This window comes from Callospermophilus lateralis, chromosome 2, assembly GCF_048772815.1.
Source record: "Callospermophilus lateralis isolate mCalLat2 chromosome 2, mCalLat2.hap1, whole genome shotgun sequence".
Lineage (NCBI taxonomy): Eukaryota > Metazoa > Chordata > Mammalia > Rodentia > Sciuridae > Callospermophilus > Callospermophilus lateralis.
The window spans coordinates 205016659-205031918 of record NC_135306.1 but is presented as its reverse complement, the minus strand read 5'-3'; the positions used below and the strand labels follow the sequence as shown (position 1 = coordinate 205031918).

Here is a 15260-nt window from a genome sequence, read left to right as displayed (position 1 = left end):
AAGAACTCACACTTTCTGATTTCAAAACTTACTACAAAGCTATAGTCATCAAAATAGTGCTGCTAGTGGAAGACTGGCATATAAACCAATGGAATAAAATTGAAAACCCAGAAAGAAACATGTGGACAGCTGACTTTTGACAATATGTCAAGGTCATTCAATGGTGGAAGAACAGTATCATTAATAGGACTAGGACAATTGGATATTCATGTTCAAAATAATGAGGCTGGACCTTACTTCACACAGCATGAAAAAATTAATTCACAATGAATCAAAGATCTAAGTGTAAGAGCAAATATAACATTCTTAGAAGAAAAGATGGAGTAGATTTTTATGACCTTGGATTTGGCAATGGTGTCTTAGACCTGACTTGAAAAGCATAAGCCACAAAACTAGGTGAATTATATTTCATCAAATTTTTTAAAATTGTGCATCAAAGGACACTATTAACAGGGTAACAAGGCAACCCCAGAATGGAAAAAAAAATTGGTAATGATAACAGAGTCTGATATCCAGAAAGTATAAAAAAATTTAATATTCAACAATAAAAAACAAATTACTCAATAAAACATGAGCAAATTATTTGAATAGACATTTCTTCAAAGAAGATGTACAAATGTCATTAAAAATGTACATTAAAAGATGTGCAAAATCATTAGTCATGCTGAGCACAGAGGTACATGCCCATAATCCCAGCTACTCAGGAGGCTGAAGTAGGAAGATTACAAATTTGAGGCTAGCCTGGGCAACTTAGCAAGACTACATCTCAAAATAAAAAATAAAAAGTACTGGGGATGCAGTTCATTGGTAGAGTGCCCCTGGGTTTAATCCCAGTACTGGAAAAAAAAAATCCTTAGTCATCAGGGAAACTCAAGATAAAACCACCATGGCACACCACCTCACAACTGCTAGAATGGCTGTAATTCAAAAGACAGTAGATCTGGACCAGCTGGAACCCCTCCCTACTCATCGCTGGTGGCAATGCTGAAATAATGCAACTACTTTGGAGAAAAACCATTTGGTGGTTCTTTAAAAATGTAAACATAAACTTATCACATACCAGGTGTTCCACTCTGTTTAGACTGAATTATGTCCCTCCACCCCCAAAACCATGTCAAAGCCTTAAACCACAATGTGACTATATTGTGGAGTCACTAAGGATGGGACCCAAATTAAATAAGATGGTGTTCTTAGAATAAGAGGAAGAGGCAGCAGAGAACTCCTTCTCACCACATAGAGAAGACCATATAAGGGTATAGCAAGAAGGTGGCCATCTACCAGCCAGGAAGAGAGGCCTCACCAGAAACCCACCCTGACTGCAGCTTCGTCTGAATGTCTAGTCTCCAGAATTGTGAGAAGATAAGTTCCTGTGTTTTAAGCCACCAGTCTGTGGTATTTTGCTATGGCACTCCTTACTGACTAATACACACTCCTAGGTACATACCCCAAATTATTGGAAACACATTCACACAAAACCTTGTACATAAATATTGATGATAGTATCTTTCATAATAGCTACAAGTGGCTAAAGCAAGTCTCACTTCATTTGTGCTGCTATTACAAAATGCCATACAGTGGGTAATTAATCAACAATTAAAATTTATTTTTGTTTTTGCATTTTGCATAGTAAGGATTGAACCCAGGGCACTCTTACCACCGAGCTACATACACAGCTCTTTAATTTTTAATTTTTTTAAATGTGAAGAAGTTGCCCAGGCTGGCCTCAAACTTGTGATCCTCTTGCCTCAACCTCCCAAGTCACTGGATAAAAGGCACATGCCACCAAACCAGCTGAAATTTATTTCTTGCACTTCTGGAGGCTGGAAGTTCAAGATCAAGGTGCCAGCAGGTTCATGGCTAATGGGGCCTGGTCTCTACTTCCCAGTTGGTGCCTTGCTACTCTGACTTCTCATAGCACAAGACAGAAGGGCAAAATGAGGCCTGATTAGTTCACTCCAGCCCTTCTGTAAAGTTTCTAATTGCTTTCATGAGAGCAGATCCCTCAAGGCCTGATCATTTCTTAAAGGCCCCACCTGTTAATACTGCTGCACTGGGGATTATATTTTAACATGAATTTTGGAGAGAGACACACATTTAAAACATAGCACAACTCAAGTACCATCAGTGGATTAATGGATAAACAAAATGTGGTATATCTATACATTATAACATTATTCATAACCACAAAATAGAATAAAAGAATCAGGTGTGGTTGGCACACTCTTTTAATTCCAGCTACTATCGAAGCTGAGGTGGGAGGATCACAAGTTCAAGGCCAGCTTAGGCAACTTAGTGAGACCCTGTCTCAAAATAAATAAAAAGGGCTGGGGAGGTAGCTCAGCAATAGAGCACCTCTGGGTTAAACCCCCAGTACTGCAAAAGAAAAATATTAACATAACGATAGATCTTATGTGGATCCTTAAAACATTATGCTAAGTGACAAAAGAAGCCAGACACAACATGTCATATACTATAGGATTCCATTTATATGAAATGTCCAGAACATGCAAATCCATAAAGATAGAAAGTAAAGTAATGGTTGCCAGAAGATGTGGTATGTAAATGGTAATGAATGACATTTCCCCTTGGAGCAATGAAAATATTTTGGAATTTGTGATGATTTCACAATCTTGTGAATACACTAAAATTATTATGTTTTACAGTTAAATTTTTTTGTTGTTTTTAGTTTTAGTTCAACACAATACCTTTGTTGTATTTATTTATTTATATGTGGTGCTGAGGAGCACACCCAGGGTCTCACACATGTTAGGAGGCAAGTGCTCTACTGCTGAGCCACAACCCCAGCCCTGACATTTTATAGTTTAATAGGGATAATTTTATGGTATATGAATTATATGTCTATAATTTATTTTTAAATTAGGGGGCATATTGAATGTACAAGGGCAGCAAAATTGAAGGACCTCTCAATGGTCAAACTGAGCAACAACAACAACAACAAAAATGACACTAGTAAATGAAAATCAATAGGGTAAATATCCACATAACCATGTTGATGTGAATAAGCAATTCTTTTTTTTTTTTTTTTTACTTTTTGGCCATATTAGGAATCAAACCCAGGGCCTCATACATGCTAGGCATGTGCTCTACTATTGAGCTATACTCTCAGTCCCATAAATAAGTAGTTGAATAAATAAATGAGGGAGAAGGGACAGCTCTCAAACATCAGCTAATAATTGTAGGAGGAATGATGGAAGTAGAAAATCACCATCAGCAATAACTGTTTCAGGCAAGAATCATCAGTGAATGATCAGATAAGTAGGCAAAGTACGACGAGGAACAAGTTATTTCTATAGTCACAAAACAGCTCCTTATAAGATGCTTATTTATTTTCTGCATCACTAGGGATCACACCTAGGGCACATGCTAAGCACATGCTTTTTGATATGCACTTCACAGACTTTAGGAAATAAACAGAAAAATCCATAAAACTGAAAATTTATTCTATAAACATCACTAAAATTGAAAAAAAAAATCTCTAGTTGAACTAATCAGTTTAAAAAAGGAGGGAAGATCCAAGTTACTAATATTGGAAATTAAAGAGGGGTCACTGTTATGGATCTCATGGACAATTAAAAGGACGTTAAATAAACAATTACATGCTTGTGAATTTGATAAATGATGTGGATCAATTCTTTGAGCAACACAAAGTACCAAAACTTACACAAGAGAAATATATAATTTGAATAGGTGTATATCTATTAAAGAATTGAATTAATAATTAATAACCTTCCAAAAAAGAAGGAAGACCCAGTGGTTTCCCTGGTAAATTCTCCTGGTAAACAACAAAACAAGGGTTGAGGTTGTGGCTCAGCGGTAGAGCGCTCACCTAGTATGTGTGAGGCCCTGGGTTCAATCCTCAGCACCACATAAAAAATAAAAGATATTGTGTCCAACTACAACTAAAAATAATAAATATTTAAAACAAAACAAAACTTTTAAGAAAGAAATGACAATTCTCTACAATCTCTTCCAGGAACTAGAAGCAGAGGAAATACTTCCTAACCCATTGTATGAGGCCAACATGCCTTTAATCCCCAAACAAGATAAAGACCTTACAAGAAGGGAAAGCTACAGATTGATTTCTCTGTGAGCATAAGTGCAAAAATTTTCAACAGAATATTAGGAAGGTGAATCCAATATACACAAAGTTATTAACAATTTAAAACAGTAAATAATTGGAACTGGGGTTGTGGCACAGTGTTAGAGCACTCGAATAGCACATGTGAGGCCCTGGGTTTGATCCTCAGCACCACATATAAATAAATAAATAAATAAAATGTATTGTGTCCAACTACAACTAAAAAAAAAATTAAAAACTAAAAAGTGAATAATGGGAAGAAAAACTAAATATTTTAAAAGATTACTTATGGGAGGATAAAAAAAGATGGAACAAGGAATGCCACTAATTTCCTTTGAATATATATTACTTTGAAGATTTGACTTCAAAAGCATGTAAATAATCATGTATTTATAAAACAAAAGTGAAATTTTAAACAACTATCTTTCAAAGTCAAAAGCAAAATGAAACTAGTGATCCTAACTAAGGATCCAGCTGGTGGTATAATCACAGAAAGAATTATTTCAAGTGACTTTAAAAACAGTAATTTGGAGGCTAGAGATGTGTAGCTGAATGGTAGGATCTTTCTCGGCATGCATGAGGCCCTAGGTTTCATTCCCAGCACCAAAAATAGAAAAAGCACAAAATGGTAATTTGACAGTACATTCCTAGCACAATATACTTTAAGGCATACGCCTCAGGATGTTAGGAAGGACATATGCATTGTGTTTCTATTCAGTGATTTGGGAAAGGGCTGAAGGAAGCAGGGGCTTTTCTTCGGATTGGATGTTGACACTAGTGGGGCTATCTCAAGCCAAGCACAGTCGTGCCTGCCAGTAATCCCAGAGTCCGGGGCAGGAAGATTGTAAGTTTAAAGCCACCCTCAGGCTGGGGATGTGGCTCAAGTGGCAGCACGATCGCCTGGCTTGCGTTCGCCCGGGTTCGATCCTCAGCACCACATACAAACGAAGATGTTGTGTCCGCCGAAAACTAAAAAATAAATATTAAAAAATTTCTCTCATCTCTCTCTCTCTCTTAAAAAAAAAAAAAGCCACCCTCAGCAGTTTAGCTAGACTCTATCTCGATATAAAATGTAAACTATAAGTTATCTCAAAATAAAATCTAATAATAATAAGCTATCTCAAAATAAAATGTAAACTATAAGCTGGGGAGGGCTCAGTGGTAGAGCCCTTGCCTAGCATGTGTGAGGCACTGGGTTTGATTCTCAGAACCACATAAAAATAAATAAGGTGCAACTGATGTGATTCTGCAATCTGTATATGGGGTAAAAATGGGAGTTCATATCCCACTTGAATCAAAGTGTGAAATATAATATATCAAGAACTATGTAATGTTTTGAACAACCTACAATAAAAATTAATTTTAAAAAAAAAGAAAAAGCAAAAAAATAAATAAATAAATAAATAAAAATAAATAAGGATCCATCAACACTTAAAAAATATGTTTTCAAAAGGGCTGGGGATGTGGCCCCTGGATTCAATCCCCAAAACCAAAAAGAACCCCCCAAAAACAAGTGAGGCTATCACATATGATGGGATATCCTCACAAATCTTAAGTAGAAGGAAAGAAAACTAGCTGGAGTCTAGCATTGTACTTTAAAAAATAAATCATCTGAGCACCATATCACACACCCATAAGCCCAGCTATTCAGGAGCTGAGGCAGGAGGATCACAAGTTCAAGGCTAACTAGACCCTGTCTCCAAATAAATAAAAAGGACCAGGGAAGCAGCTCAGTAGTAGAGCACCCCTATGTTCACTAAGCGCAGTATCCTAGCACCCTTCCCCCGCAAATAAGTCACCATATTATAAAAGAAAGAGGGAATTTCATAATTTTTGTGTTTTGGATAATGCTCATATTTTGCCAGTGTTCAGACATGATTTTGGAGTGATTTCTGCAAGTTTTATGCGCGGATACCATTAATTTCCCGCTGGGAGACAGGGTTTGCAAAGGGGAAGAACTACGCTTCCCGTGAGGCTCCGCGCCGACCGTACCCCGCCTCCCGACAGGCCCCGCGCGCTTCCCGCGCCAGCTTTGCCCTCGGCCCCAAGCGGCGCCGGAGGATGGAATGTCGCGGCGAGGCGGTGGTGGAGAAGGAACGCATCCACCTGCGCCCCGTCACGCTGTGCGACGCGGCCCCAGCCACGCTGCACCTCCTGCCCTGCGAGGTCCTAGTGAATGGGCCCGCCCCCGTGGGGCGCTTCTTCACGCCCGCTGTCCGCCAGGGCCCCGACGGTGAGCCTCGCAGCTGGACCGCGTTCCCGGCAGCCTCCGCGCCCCCCCGGGCTCCCGGGCAGCGGGGTCCTCTGGAGGTGGCGGGGAGGTCTTGACCCAGGTCCCGCGCTTCCCTTCTGCAGGACTCCAGGTGTCATTTCGGGGCCGCAGCCTACGAGGCGAGGAGGCGGCGGTGCCGCCCGGCTTCACAGGATACGTGATGGTGACGGAGGACAGGGGAGAGAGGCTGAAAGGGAAGCAGGACTTCTCCGGGAGCTCAGAGAGTGACGGCGAGGAAGATGAGCAGGAACTGGTGGAAGCCCCAGAGTCGCTGGAGCGAGAATTCGTAAGCGCGGGGACAGGGTTGCAGGGGGTGCGGGCAGGAGCCGCGTCCCGAATGTTTAGCCTGGCCCCTTTTCCAGGACCGCTTTATCGGAGCCACTGGCAGCTTCAGCAGCTTCACCTTGTGGGGTCTAGAGACCGCCCCTGGCCCGGATGCCAAAGTGCATGGGGCCCTCGCTTGGCCCAGCCTCGCTGAAGCGGTGAGTACACCCTCCTCCTCTTGTTTACCCCAGTCCCAGTCTTGCCCTTGGGGGATTTGGAGATTTGGGGCTGGGGAGCATTATAGGGCCAATGGAACCTGGCCCTGGAGAATTAGACTGGGCAGTGTGGGAAGCATGGCTTCCCCACCACTGGCCTTTCTAGAAGTGGGTATCATTCGTCCCTCCCCACCTGGCCACTATATTAGAAACCCTATAGTAGAGGTGACTCCTGTTGCAGATTCACGCACAGGTGCCTGAGGACTGAAAACCAGAGCTTGAAATTGAAAGCCACTGATTCCTTCAAACCAGTAAACCGGCTCTTCACTTTGGAGCCTGCGATTCCATCATCCCAATAAATGAGCTCTTCACAGTACCCGTGAGTCTTTGGGTACCTTGGTGCCCCTACCCCAGCATGGGTCCCATTCCCACAAGAACCTCTAGTGGCTCTGGCCTATAGAAACAATTTATTGCTGGGGGCAAGAAAGGTCAGAATTTTTTGCAGCCAGTACCCACCACACCCCCAGCTCCTATTTTACAAAAGGAATTTTTACAATCACAGCCCTCTGTACAGTGCCCCCACCCCTATCTCACTGTACACAATTGCCTGGCTCTGGTCCCTGGTTCAGAGCAGGCCTGGGCCTGCAGCCAGCTGACCTTGGAGTTGTCCTGAGCCTTGAGCTCACATTGGTGCTGTCCATCAGCTGACCCCTCCCAGGCCTATCCCCTCTTGGAGCTGTCCTCAGTCTTGTCTCCCTTAGCATGCCTCTTCAGATCCCCAGTGGGGGTAGAATGGGCTTTCAGCCCCAGTTCTACCAGTTTTGTTGGCACTGGTATGGGTAGTGCCTGGTCACCACTTTCCTCTCTTGCTCCAGTCCTTTGGAGTGAAGTGCAGACACTTGGAATCAATTCGAAGGAGTCGCTTGAGCATAGCCCGTTCATGCCCATCCACAATGTCTTCTGACAGAGTCAGGATGTACTGGCCCTGGGTAGGAGATGGGTCCAGCGGGTGGTCAGCCTATACAAGTCCTGCCCTAAGCACCCTACTCACCTGTCCGCCCCAGCACACCCCCTACCTTGTAGTAGTTGATGAGGTTGAGATACTGTAGGGTAGAGATAACATCCTCTTTCTTGATGCTGGTGATTTCACTGATCTCACTGTGGGAGGGTAAAGGTCAGATCCTCTGAGGGTTTCCATCTCTCCCCAGAAACAGATAAGCCATGCCATGCACCCCCAGGTAGGCAGAGCCCAGCTCACTTTATGGTGATCTGTGGCCTCTCCCCACTTTCTGACTTCAGCCCCATCAGGATCTCCAATATAGTCTGGGACCAGTAACTTCGATAGGACAGGAGGCCAAGATCTGAGAGGGGCTTCTCTGGGGTTCCTGTCTTCCCTTCCACTTTAGAGAGTTCATAGCCTGAAGCAATGGAGCAGGAGAGGATGGTAAGTGGTCACAAATCCACACAAACAATATATAAGAACACAGACTGCAGAATCAAGCTACCTCGTCCCTAATACTATAGTTATCTCTGCTGTCCCTCAATTCCCTCTTAAAGGTCTTGAGTATTTACCTTCATCTGTGGTTAAGGGCACTGAGAGCAGCTATAGTAGAGGGGTGCTCAGGAGCCAGTGCAGGCTTATGGGTAGGGGAAATGCAGAAAAAATGGCTTATGGGAAGAAAGAGCCATTGGTTTTCCTTTTTAATCCAAGTCTTTTTTGGTCTGTAAGGAACCAAGAGACACCCTCATCTCTGACCCAGGCCTAAAGATGCCTGAACTCCATGCACTCAGTTCCTTAGCTGTGACCTTGGGAGTGTGAGCAGTTCTAATGCCAGTTTGGCTTGGCTGGGTGGCATTAAGATGCAAGAACTTTTCAAGCCCAAGAGAGGTCATTCCTTGGAGCAAGGTAGCTGACCTCTGAAGTGGCCCTTTCCTTCCTACTTATACTGACTGAGGGCCTTGGCAAGACCCTCAATCAGAGTAGAGTGGCCTCACATCTCTTCAGCTGAGTTTACATTCTCCTGTCATGGTCCTGGAGTATCTGCTATTTTATAGAAGCCCTCCCTCATCTTCAGCTATAATTTGGCCTCAAAACAGATCTTAGCCTTTCCTGTCCTTGCTACATCTTTACTGGCTAGCCTTATCTTCTTGCCCAATCTCTTGTGACTTTAACCAACCACCCTATGGCAAAAAGGACAAAGAGGCTGGTGTCCAGAGAGAGAAAACAATAAGGGAAGGAGGGCACACTTGGATTCCTACTCAACTCTGCTGGGTCCACACTGCATGCAGAGTCCTGATCGGAGTCCCTGGAGGCTATACTCACCTCTGCAACTACAGGGAACATCCTCCCCAGTGAACATCCACCCACCCTTTGAGCTGCCTGCAATGATGTTTCTCTTGCCCTGCTAGTCAGAAATAAATACCTTGTCCTCATCCCATCTCCACAGAAGTATTTACTGAGTTTCCTTAAGGATCCATTTGTTCTACCAGGCCGAGTGTTTCCTGAGAACATGACCCCATCTTGGTACTATTCAACCAATAAAATTTTTTAGATAGACCATGACCTTGGTCAGGTCAAAGTCTTTGTCTTCACCTGGCAAAAAACCTAAGGCCTCCTCCCTGTCTTTCAAGTCAGAACTTGGTTATCCCAAGAGTTCTGAGAGTGGTGAGGTGAATGGGATGGGAGTGGGGGAAGTTGATCTCAAGGTTGGGGGTATTGAAGAGTCTATGTATAAAGAGGAGCATAGTTCTTTCTGGGCTTTAAGGAACTGACCTAAAGGAATAAAGGAGAGGGCTCAAGTCTGTGGTTACATCAGTTTGGTGAGTTAACCAGTTCTTAAATACCTACTGCCTTTGAGGCTCATTGGACACCTGGGGATATTAACTTCTAGTTCTTGCCTAACAACTTGTATGGTAGCACAAACCCAGACAGATGAGCAACAGGAGCTTACTACGTTTCCCAGGGCCCTGAGTAGGAGCAGATGAAACAGATTTGGGAAAGAGGGCTGGTACTTGGAATCTTAGCCCAGGAACAATGGAGGCTGAGAACCTTCTCCAAAAAGCAGGGCAGTTACCCCTGAGAAGGGAGAGGACCTTGGTAGAGTCCCACCTTTGTTTCTGGCTGGCTTTCCTGATGATGGGGCCGCATAGCCAGGGTTGAGAATCACAGCAATCTGGCAGATCTGCAGGTGAGGCACCACTGAGGTGCACTGACAATAGGTCTGGGCCTGTCTGCAGCCCCAGCCCCAACTGGGCAGCAAACATACTCACTGAACTCAATCAGCAGTTTGCCGTAGCCCCGGCGCTGGTAGGGAGGCAGGGTCAGGATGCAAGCCACGTTGTAGTCTTCTGTGGACTCCTTTTCCTATTCCAGAGAAGCAGGAGTGAGGGGAGGGACCTGGCTCAGGGCAGAGCTGTGAGACAGCAAGGGTGAGTGCTGACCTTGGAGAAGTAGCCCACAATGTGGAAGCCCTTGCAGTCATACTCCGTCATGACATAGAAGAGGAAGGGGTCCGTGTCATAGTACAATGTCTTATGATCGAGGAAACACTTGGCCAAAAGACAGAGATTCTGGGAGTAACTCTGCAAAGGAAAAAACCTGTCACCCTTCTGGAGGACTTCTCTGTGCTATGTTCCAGGCAGATGGGTGATAAAAATCATACCCTGGGGCCTAACCCACTCCACCAGTCAGGCCCTCCTTGCTGCTTAGGCAGGGCTACTCGGTTTCCAGGAGCCTGTGTACTGGCTCCATGCTGGCATCTGCCTCTCTGGCAAGCTGGACAGATTCCCCCTACTCCCTGATCCTCCTCCACCTAAGCTTGGCCTGGGGGCCTCCACTGCACCCTGCTCTACTTAATAACTGTCAACAGTGACATGTCTCCATGAAATCAGACATGAACCAAGGTTAATGAGGGAAACTATGCCCATGTGGCAAGTCTTGGGAACCTGGCCATCAAAACCTTAACACACTAACCTGCACACTAACCTTAACACACACCTGTTGGGAAATGACTTACTCTTCTGTGGCAGAGATAAGGAATCCTGACATTTAACCAAAAAGTGGTCTTAGGGGTTTTACCAACAACTTATGGATCTTGCTGCTTCAACTTCATTTTCAGTGGAGATTCACCTAGCTGTTTAACCACCTGCTTTGCACCCCAGCCACAGTTCCCCCACAAGGTGAGTCTCAGCAATCTCCAGGTTTCTTCTTTCTTCCCACTGGTGCAGACTTAAACCTGCTGTGACCTCTCATGCCACCCCACTAATCTTGTTCCTGTCACCTAAGCTCTGTCCCTTCTGATAGCCTCGCCTCATTCCCTTTCCTCTGCCTTTTTTTTTTTTCAGTTGCCGATGGACACTATACCTTTATTATTTATTTATTTATTTTTATGTGGTGCTGAGGATTGAACCAGTGCTTCACACATGTGAGGTAAATGCTCTGCCACTTAGCTACAATCCCAGCCCCTTTCCTCTGCCTTTTAACCAGAGTGGCTTTTGCCTGTCAACACATGCTATCCCTGTAGGGATGTGCCTCCCCTCAGAACCTCACTACTTGGATTCTCTTACCCACTTTCCCCTTCGTGTCAGGGCTCCAAGGTCATCTCTGAAGCATTTTGGACCCTGCTAACCCACCTTGTGTTTCATGGTACTTTTCACATTGGGAACTAAGTAGCTGCTGGCAAATCTGTGTCTGCCATGGGCCATGGGCTCTTAGAGCAAGAGATTTTCTCTTATTTCTGGTCATCTATGTTTCCCCCAGCACCTGCCCTACAGTAGGAATTTAATTAAAACAGGCTGAAATATTCTGTTGGCCAGACTGGTCAGTTTTCCTGAGCATGAAAAATGAAAGGAAGCTGCTTCCACTGCCCCCAGCCACTGACCTTATTCTTCCGTCCATCAATCTCGAAAAAGGAGATGGTACCCTTGCGGTAAATCTCATTGCCTGGAGGGTGTCGCAGGTCACACTTGGTCTGAGGAAGAGAAGATGATCAGGGGCAAGGGCAAGGTGTTAGGGCACTGAGAGGGCAGTTTCCTTGGACCCCTCTTACCAAGTGACGCTGCAGACACTTGAGGCTACGTCCATACTTGAGGCAGAACTCGCACAGGTAGAGGACAGGTAGAGTGGTAAGTTCCTGTGGGTATGGGGAGAAGTACCACGGCTTCAGGCGGTGCCGGCCCAATTCGATGCACTCAATGTTCTTCATCCGGGTGACAATGTCGTCGTGGCTTCGATCAGACACCAGGCTGCCAGTCATGCGAGGTGCCGATGGTATTCCATCTGAGCTGTCCTGGGAGTCCTGCCCAGGACCAGTGGAAGATGACAGGTTTACGAGACGGCTCAACAGGACACTATAGCTCACAGCCCTGCCACATACTTCCTCTTTCAAGCCTAATAACATTATGAGGAAAGCCATAATCCCCACTTTCCCAAATACAAAACCAAAGCTAAGAAACATAATTGGAAAAGGTCACTCAGTGACTAATATGAGCGATGTTCTGCCTGGCTCCTAATCCCACCATCACTATGCATCACTCCTCATTTACTTTTTTTTTTTTTAAATAATATATATTTTTTAGTTAACTGACCTTTCTTTGCTTTATTTATTGGGGAGGGTTTTTTGCCAGGGATTGAACTCAGGGCACTCAACCACTGAGCCATATTCCTAGCCCCATTTTATATTTTATTTAGAGACAAGTTTCACCAAATTGCTCAGCCTCCCCAGCTGCTGGGATTAGAGGCCTGTGCCACTGTGCCTGCCCCCACCCCCGGTTATTTATTTTTCATGTGGTACTGAGAAACCCAGTGCCTCACACGTGCCAGGCAAGCACTCTACCACAACCCCAGCCCTCCTCATTTATCATTTTTTCAGTTGTTATTTACATATTTATATGTAGTGCATGCGTCTCACACATGCCAGCCAAGTGTACTACCACTGAGCCACAGCACTTTTTAAAAAATATATATTCTAATTATACGTGATGACAGAATGCATTTTGGTCCATTGTACACAAAAGGAGCGCGGCTTTTCATTTCTCTGGTAGTATATGACGACTCATTAAATCTTTTTTTTTGTAGCTGTAGATGGAGAGCAAGCCTTTGTTTATTTTTATGTGGTGCTAAGGATCAAACCCAGTGCCTCACATGCAAGGAACTGAGCTACAGCCCCAGCCCTTGTATTAACTTTTAAACTAGTTGCTGACTAAACTCTCCACTCTGTATATCCCCTCCTTTTCACCTATCTTCCCTCTTGTGCTGCTCCACAGACCCACCTCATCAGTGCCCAAGCAATTCGATTTTCGCTTCCGTCCGGGCTGAGCTGCCACTGCCCTACGGGCGGATCCATTCTGCAGATGAGATGGTAGGAATAGAATGAGTGATTGTGAGATAAGCCTAAAGGAAGCTGCCAGAGAACAGAAAGGAGGAGAAGAGATGAAGTGGGGGCTCACCTGGGGAAAAACTGAAGCTGGGGCTGTCTCGCTGGGCACTGGAGTTGCTGGGGAAACCACCTCCACCTTCCGTTTCTGCAGAGAGAAACCAAGAAAGGTGGGTCAGAAGGTAGAGAAGGTGGGACCTGAGAAGAAAGCAAGGTCCCTGGAATTGCTGAGGGTACCGTTGAGCGGTGGTTGGGTTGCAGGCAGGAGCTGGAGGAGAGCGGCTGGTCGGGCTCGCCACCGGGAATGGCCTCCCGCTCCTTGGGCAGGTTGAAGCGGAGTGTGATCTGGACCGGGATTGGCAAGGTCTTCCCGCTGGCCTGGGCGGAGGCCGGCTGTAGAAATAGGTCCAGGGTCTTCCTCTGGGGTGGGTATGGTGGTGGGATGGCAAAGGGGAAGGGCCCCTCAGCATGGAGTGATCAAACCCCACCCTCTGCCTTCTCAAGGACACAAGAATAGTCCCTGGACTCTGGAAGCTACATCTGCAATTTGGCCCCCATTCTTTGCAAGTTGAAGTCAAGGAGGAAGGGTGCTGCCTCCTGCCCATCCAGGAGCCCCTAAGGCCAAGAGATGAGAGAAGGAGGAGGCAGGAGAGAAAAGGTGAAGCAGGGACCTACTCACCACCTCTCTGTCCGGAGAGCCGGGGCGGGACCCAGGAAGTCCGTTCTTGGTGGGGGTCTTGGCCTCTTTCTTGGGGAACTGGATCTTCTTTAGGTCCAGACGCTCGTGGGTCACCCATTCATCCAGACGTTTGTTGACTGCAGCAGTGGGAATGGCTCAGGAAGGAATGCCAGAGGTTGCCCCCCACACCACCCTGCAGCCCCACCTCACCCAGGCCCAGAACTCACAGTCAATATAATGGACGTAGAAAAGCTTCCGGCCACTGATGTCCTTCACGCTTAGGATCTCGGCCAGGGCTGTGAGAACAACACAGGCAGGGGTCTCAGACCATGAGGCACCACCCTTCTACGACCTGAACCCCACCCCCAGGCCGGATCCCTATGCCTCACCCTTTACAAGCTCGCCCAAAACCCTTTCAGTCACCAAGTGTCAACCCCCTCTCCAAGCTCCGCCCTGTCCATCTCCGAGCGGCTAGAAGCCACGCCCCTCCCCCAGAGTATCTTTGCCCCGCCCGCCCCAGGATTCAGAGGCCCCTCCCCATCCCGGGGGTTCGGTTGACTCCCTCCCGCCCCTCGCCCTCAGGTTCCTTGGCCCCGCCCCCCGACGTCACTCACGCCACTCATCTTCGTTGTCCTGGTTCCGCCGCAGCACGGGTAGGCGGCAGCCCTCGATTATCTCCCCCTGGGGAGACAGCGCGGCGCCAGGGTCGGCTACTGGGGGGCCTCGGGCTCTACCCACCTCCCCTGGCTCCCTCCGCCCCGCCCCGGGCACCGGACTCACCACCTCCGCCATCTTCCCTCCCTCCACTGCCACTTCCGGCCCCTCTGGGAGAGGTCACTTCCGGGACTGACCGCGGCGCAGGCCTGGGCCCTCTGAGGCTTAGTTAAGAGAAGTCCCTGGCGAGACTCCGCTGCCCAGCTGGAAGCCGGGAGCCGGCCCGCTTGGTTGGCAGAAGAACGGGGAGATCAACGCCTCGGGCCGGGTCCTAAGTAGATTCTCCACAACTTGTACAGCCATTGGAGGAAAACTGAGTCCGTCACGTGACGCCCACCGGGTGCGACGCGAATCACGTGGAATTTGTGTTTGGGCTCAGACGCTGTGTAGGGGCGTCGCCTAGTGGCGGCGGGAGCGAGCGGCGCGTGCTCGGCGCGGGCGCGGCCCCGGAGGGCGGGAAGTAGCTGTTTCTGAAACTGGAGGAGTGGATGGAACTGAGGGAACTGCCCCGCCAAGTTAGTTAGCTTCATTCCAAGGCATGGAAATTCACGGAAGTTTTTTTTTGTTGCATTGGAGTTTAGGTTTCTGGTATTAAGAATAGTACATTCGAAAGCAGGAGGATGCAAGTTCGAAGCCTGCCTGA

General features: G+C 46.6%; 2 protein-coding genes across 7 annotated transcripts; one reads left to right on the top strand and one right to left on the bottom strand.

Moving 5' to 3' along the window:
- Nucleotides 1-6117: 6117 nt before the first annotated feature.
- Nucleotides 6118-7226, top strand: Rnaseh2c (ribonuclease H2 subunit C). Its single transcript, XM_076847595.2, has 4 exons — nt 6118-6332; nt 6455-6657; nt 6734-6853; nt 7092-7226. Exons 1-4 carry the CDS (start codon nt 6161-6163, stop codon nt 7116-7118), a joined length of 522 nt encoding a protein of 173 aa, XP_076703710.1. The 5' UTR covers nt 6118-6160; the 3' UTR covers nt 7119-7226.
- A 45-nt stretch (nt 7227-7271) lies between these two features.
- Kat5 (lysine acetyltransferase 5) lies at nt 7272-14949 on the bottom strand. 6 transcript variants are annotated; one of them, XM_076847591.2, is made up of 14 exons: nt 14684-14944; nt 14518-14584; nt 14131-14199; nt 13904-14040; nt 13462-13644; nt 13298-13372; nt 13121-13195; nt 11899-12147; nt 11731-11820; nt 10292-10432; nt 10121-10214; nt 8109-8268; nt 7927-8008; nt 7274-7835 (listed from the first exon to the last, which is right to left on the bottom strand). In XM_076847591.2, exons 1-14 carry the CDS (start codon nt 14693-14695, stop codon nt 7701-7703), a joined length of 1569 nt encoding a protein of 522 aa, XP_076703706.1. In that variant the 5' UTR covers nt 14696-14944; the 3' UTR covers nt 7274-7700. The 6 variants fall into 6 exon arrangements, with proteins under 6 accessions (XP_076703704.1, XP_076703705.1, XP_076703706.1 ...); XM_076847592.2 differs by having other exon boundaries at nt 7275-7835; nt 13462-13617; XM_076847589.2 differs by having other exon boundaries at nt 7272-7835; nt 14518-14949.
- Nucleotides 14950-15260: the final 311 nt, after the last annotated feature.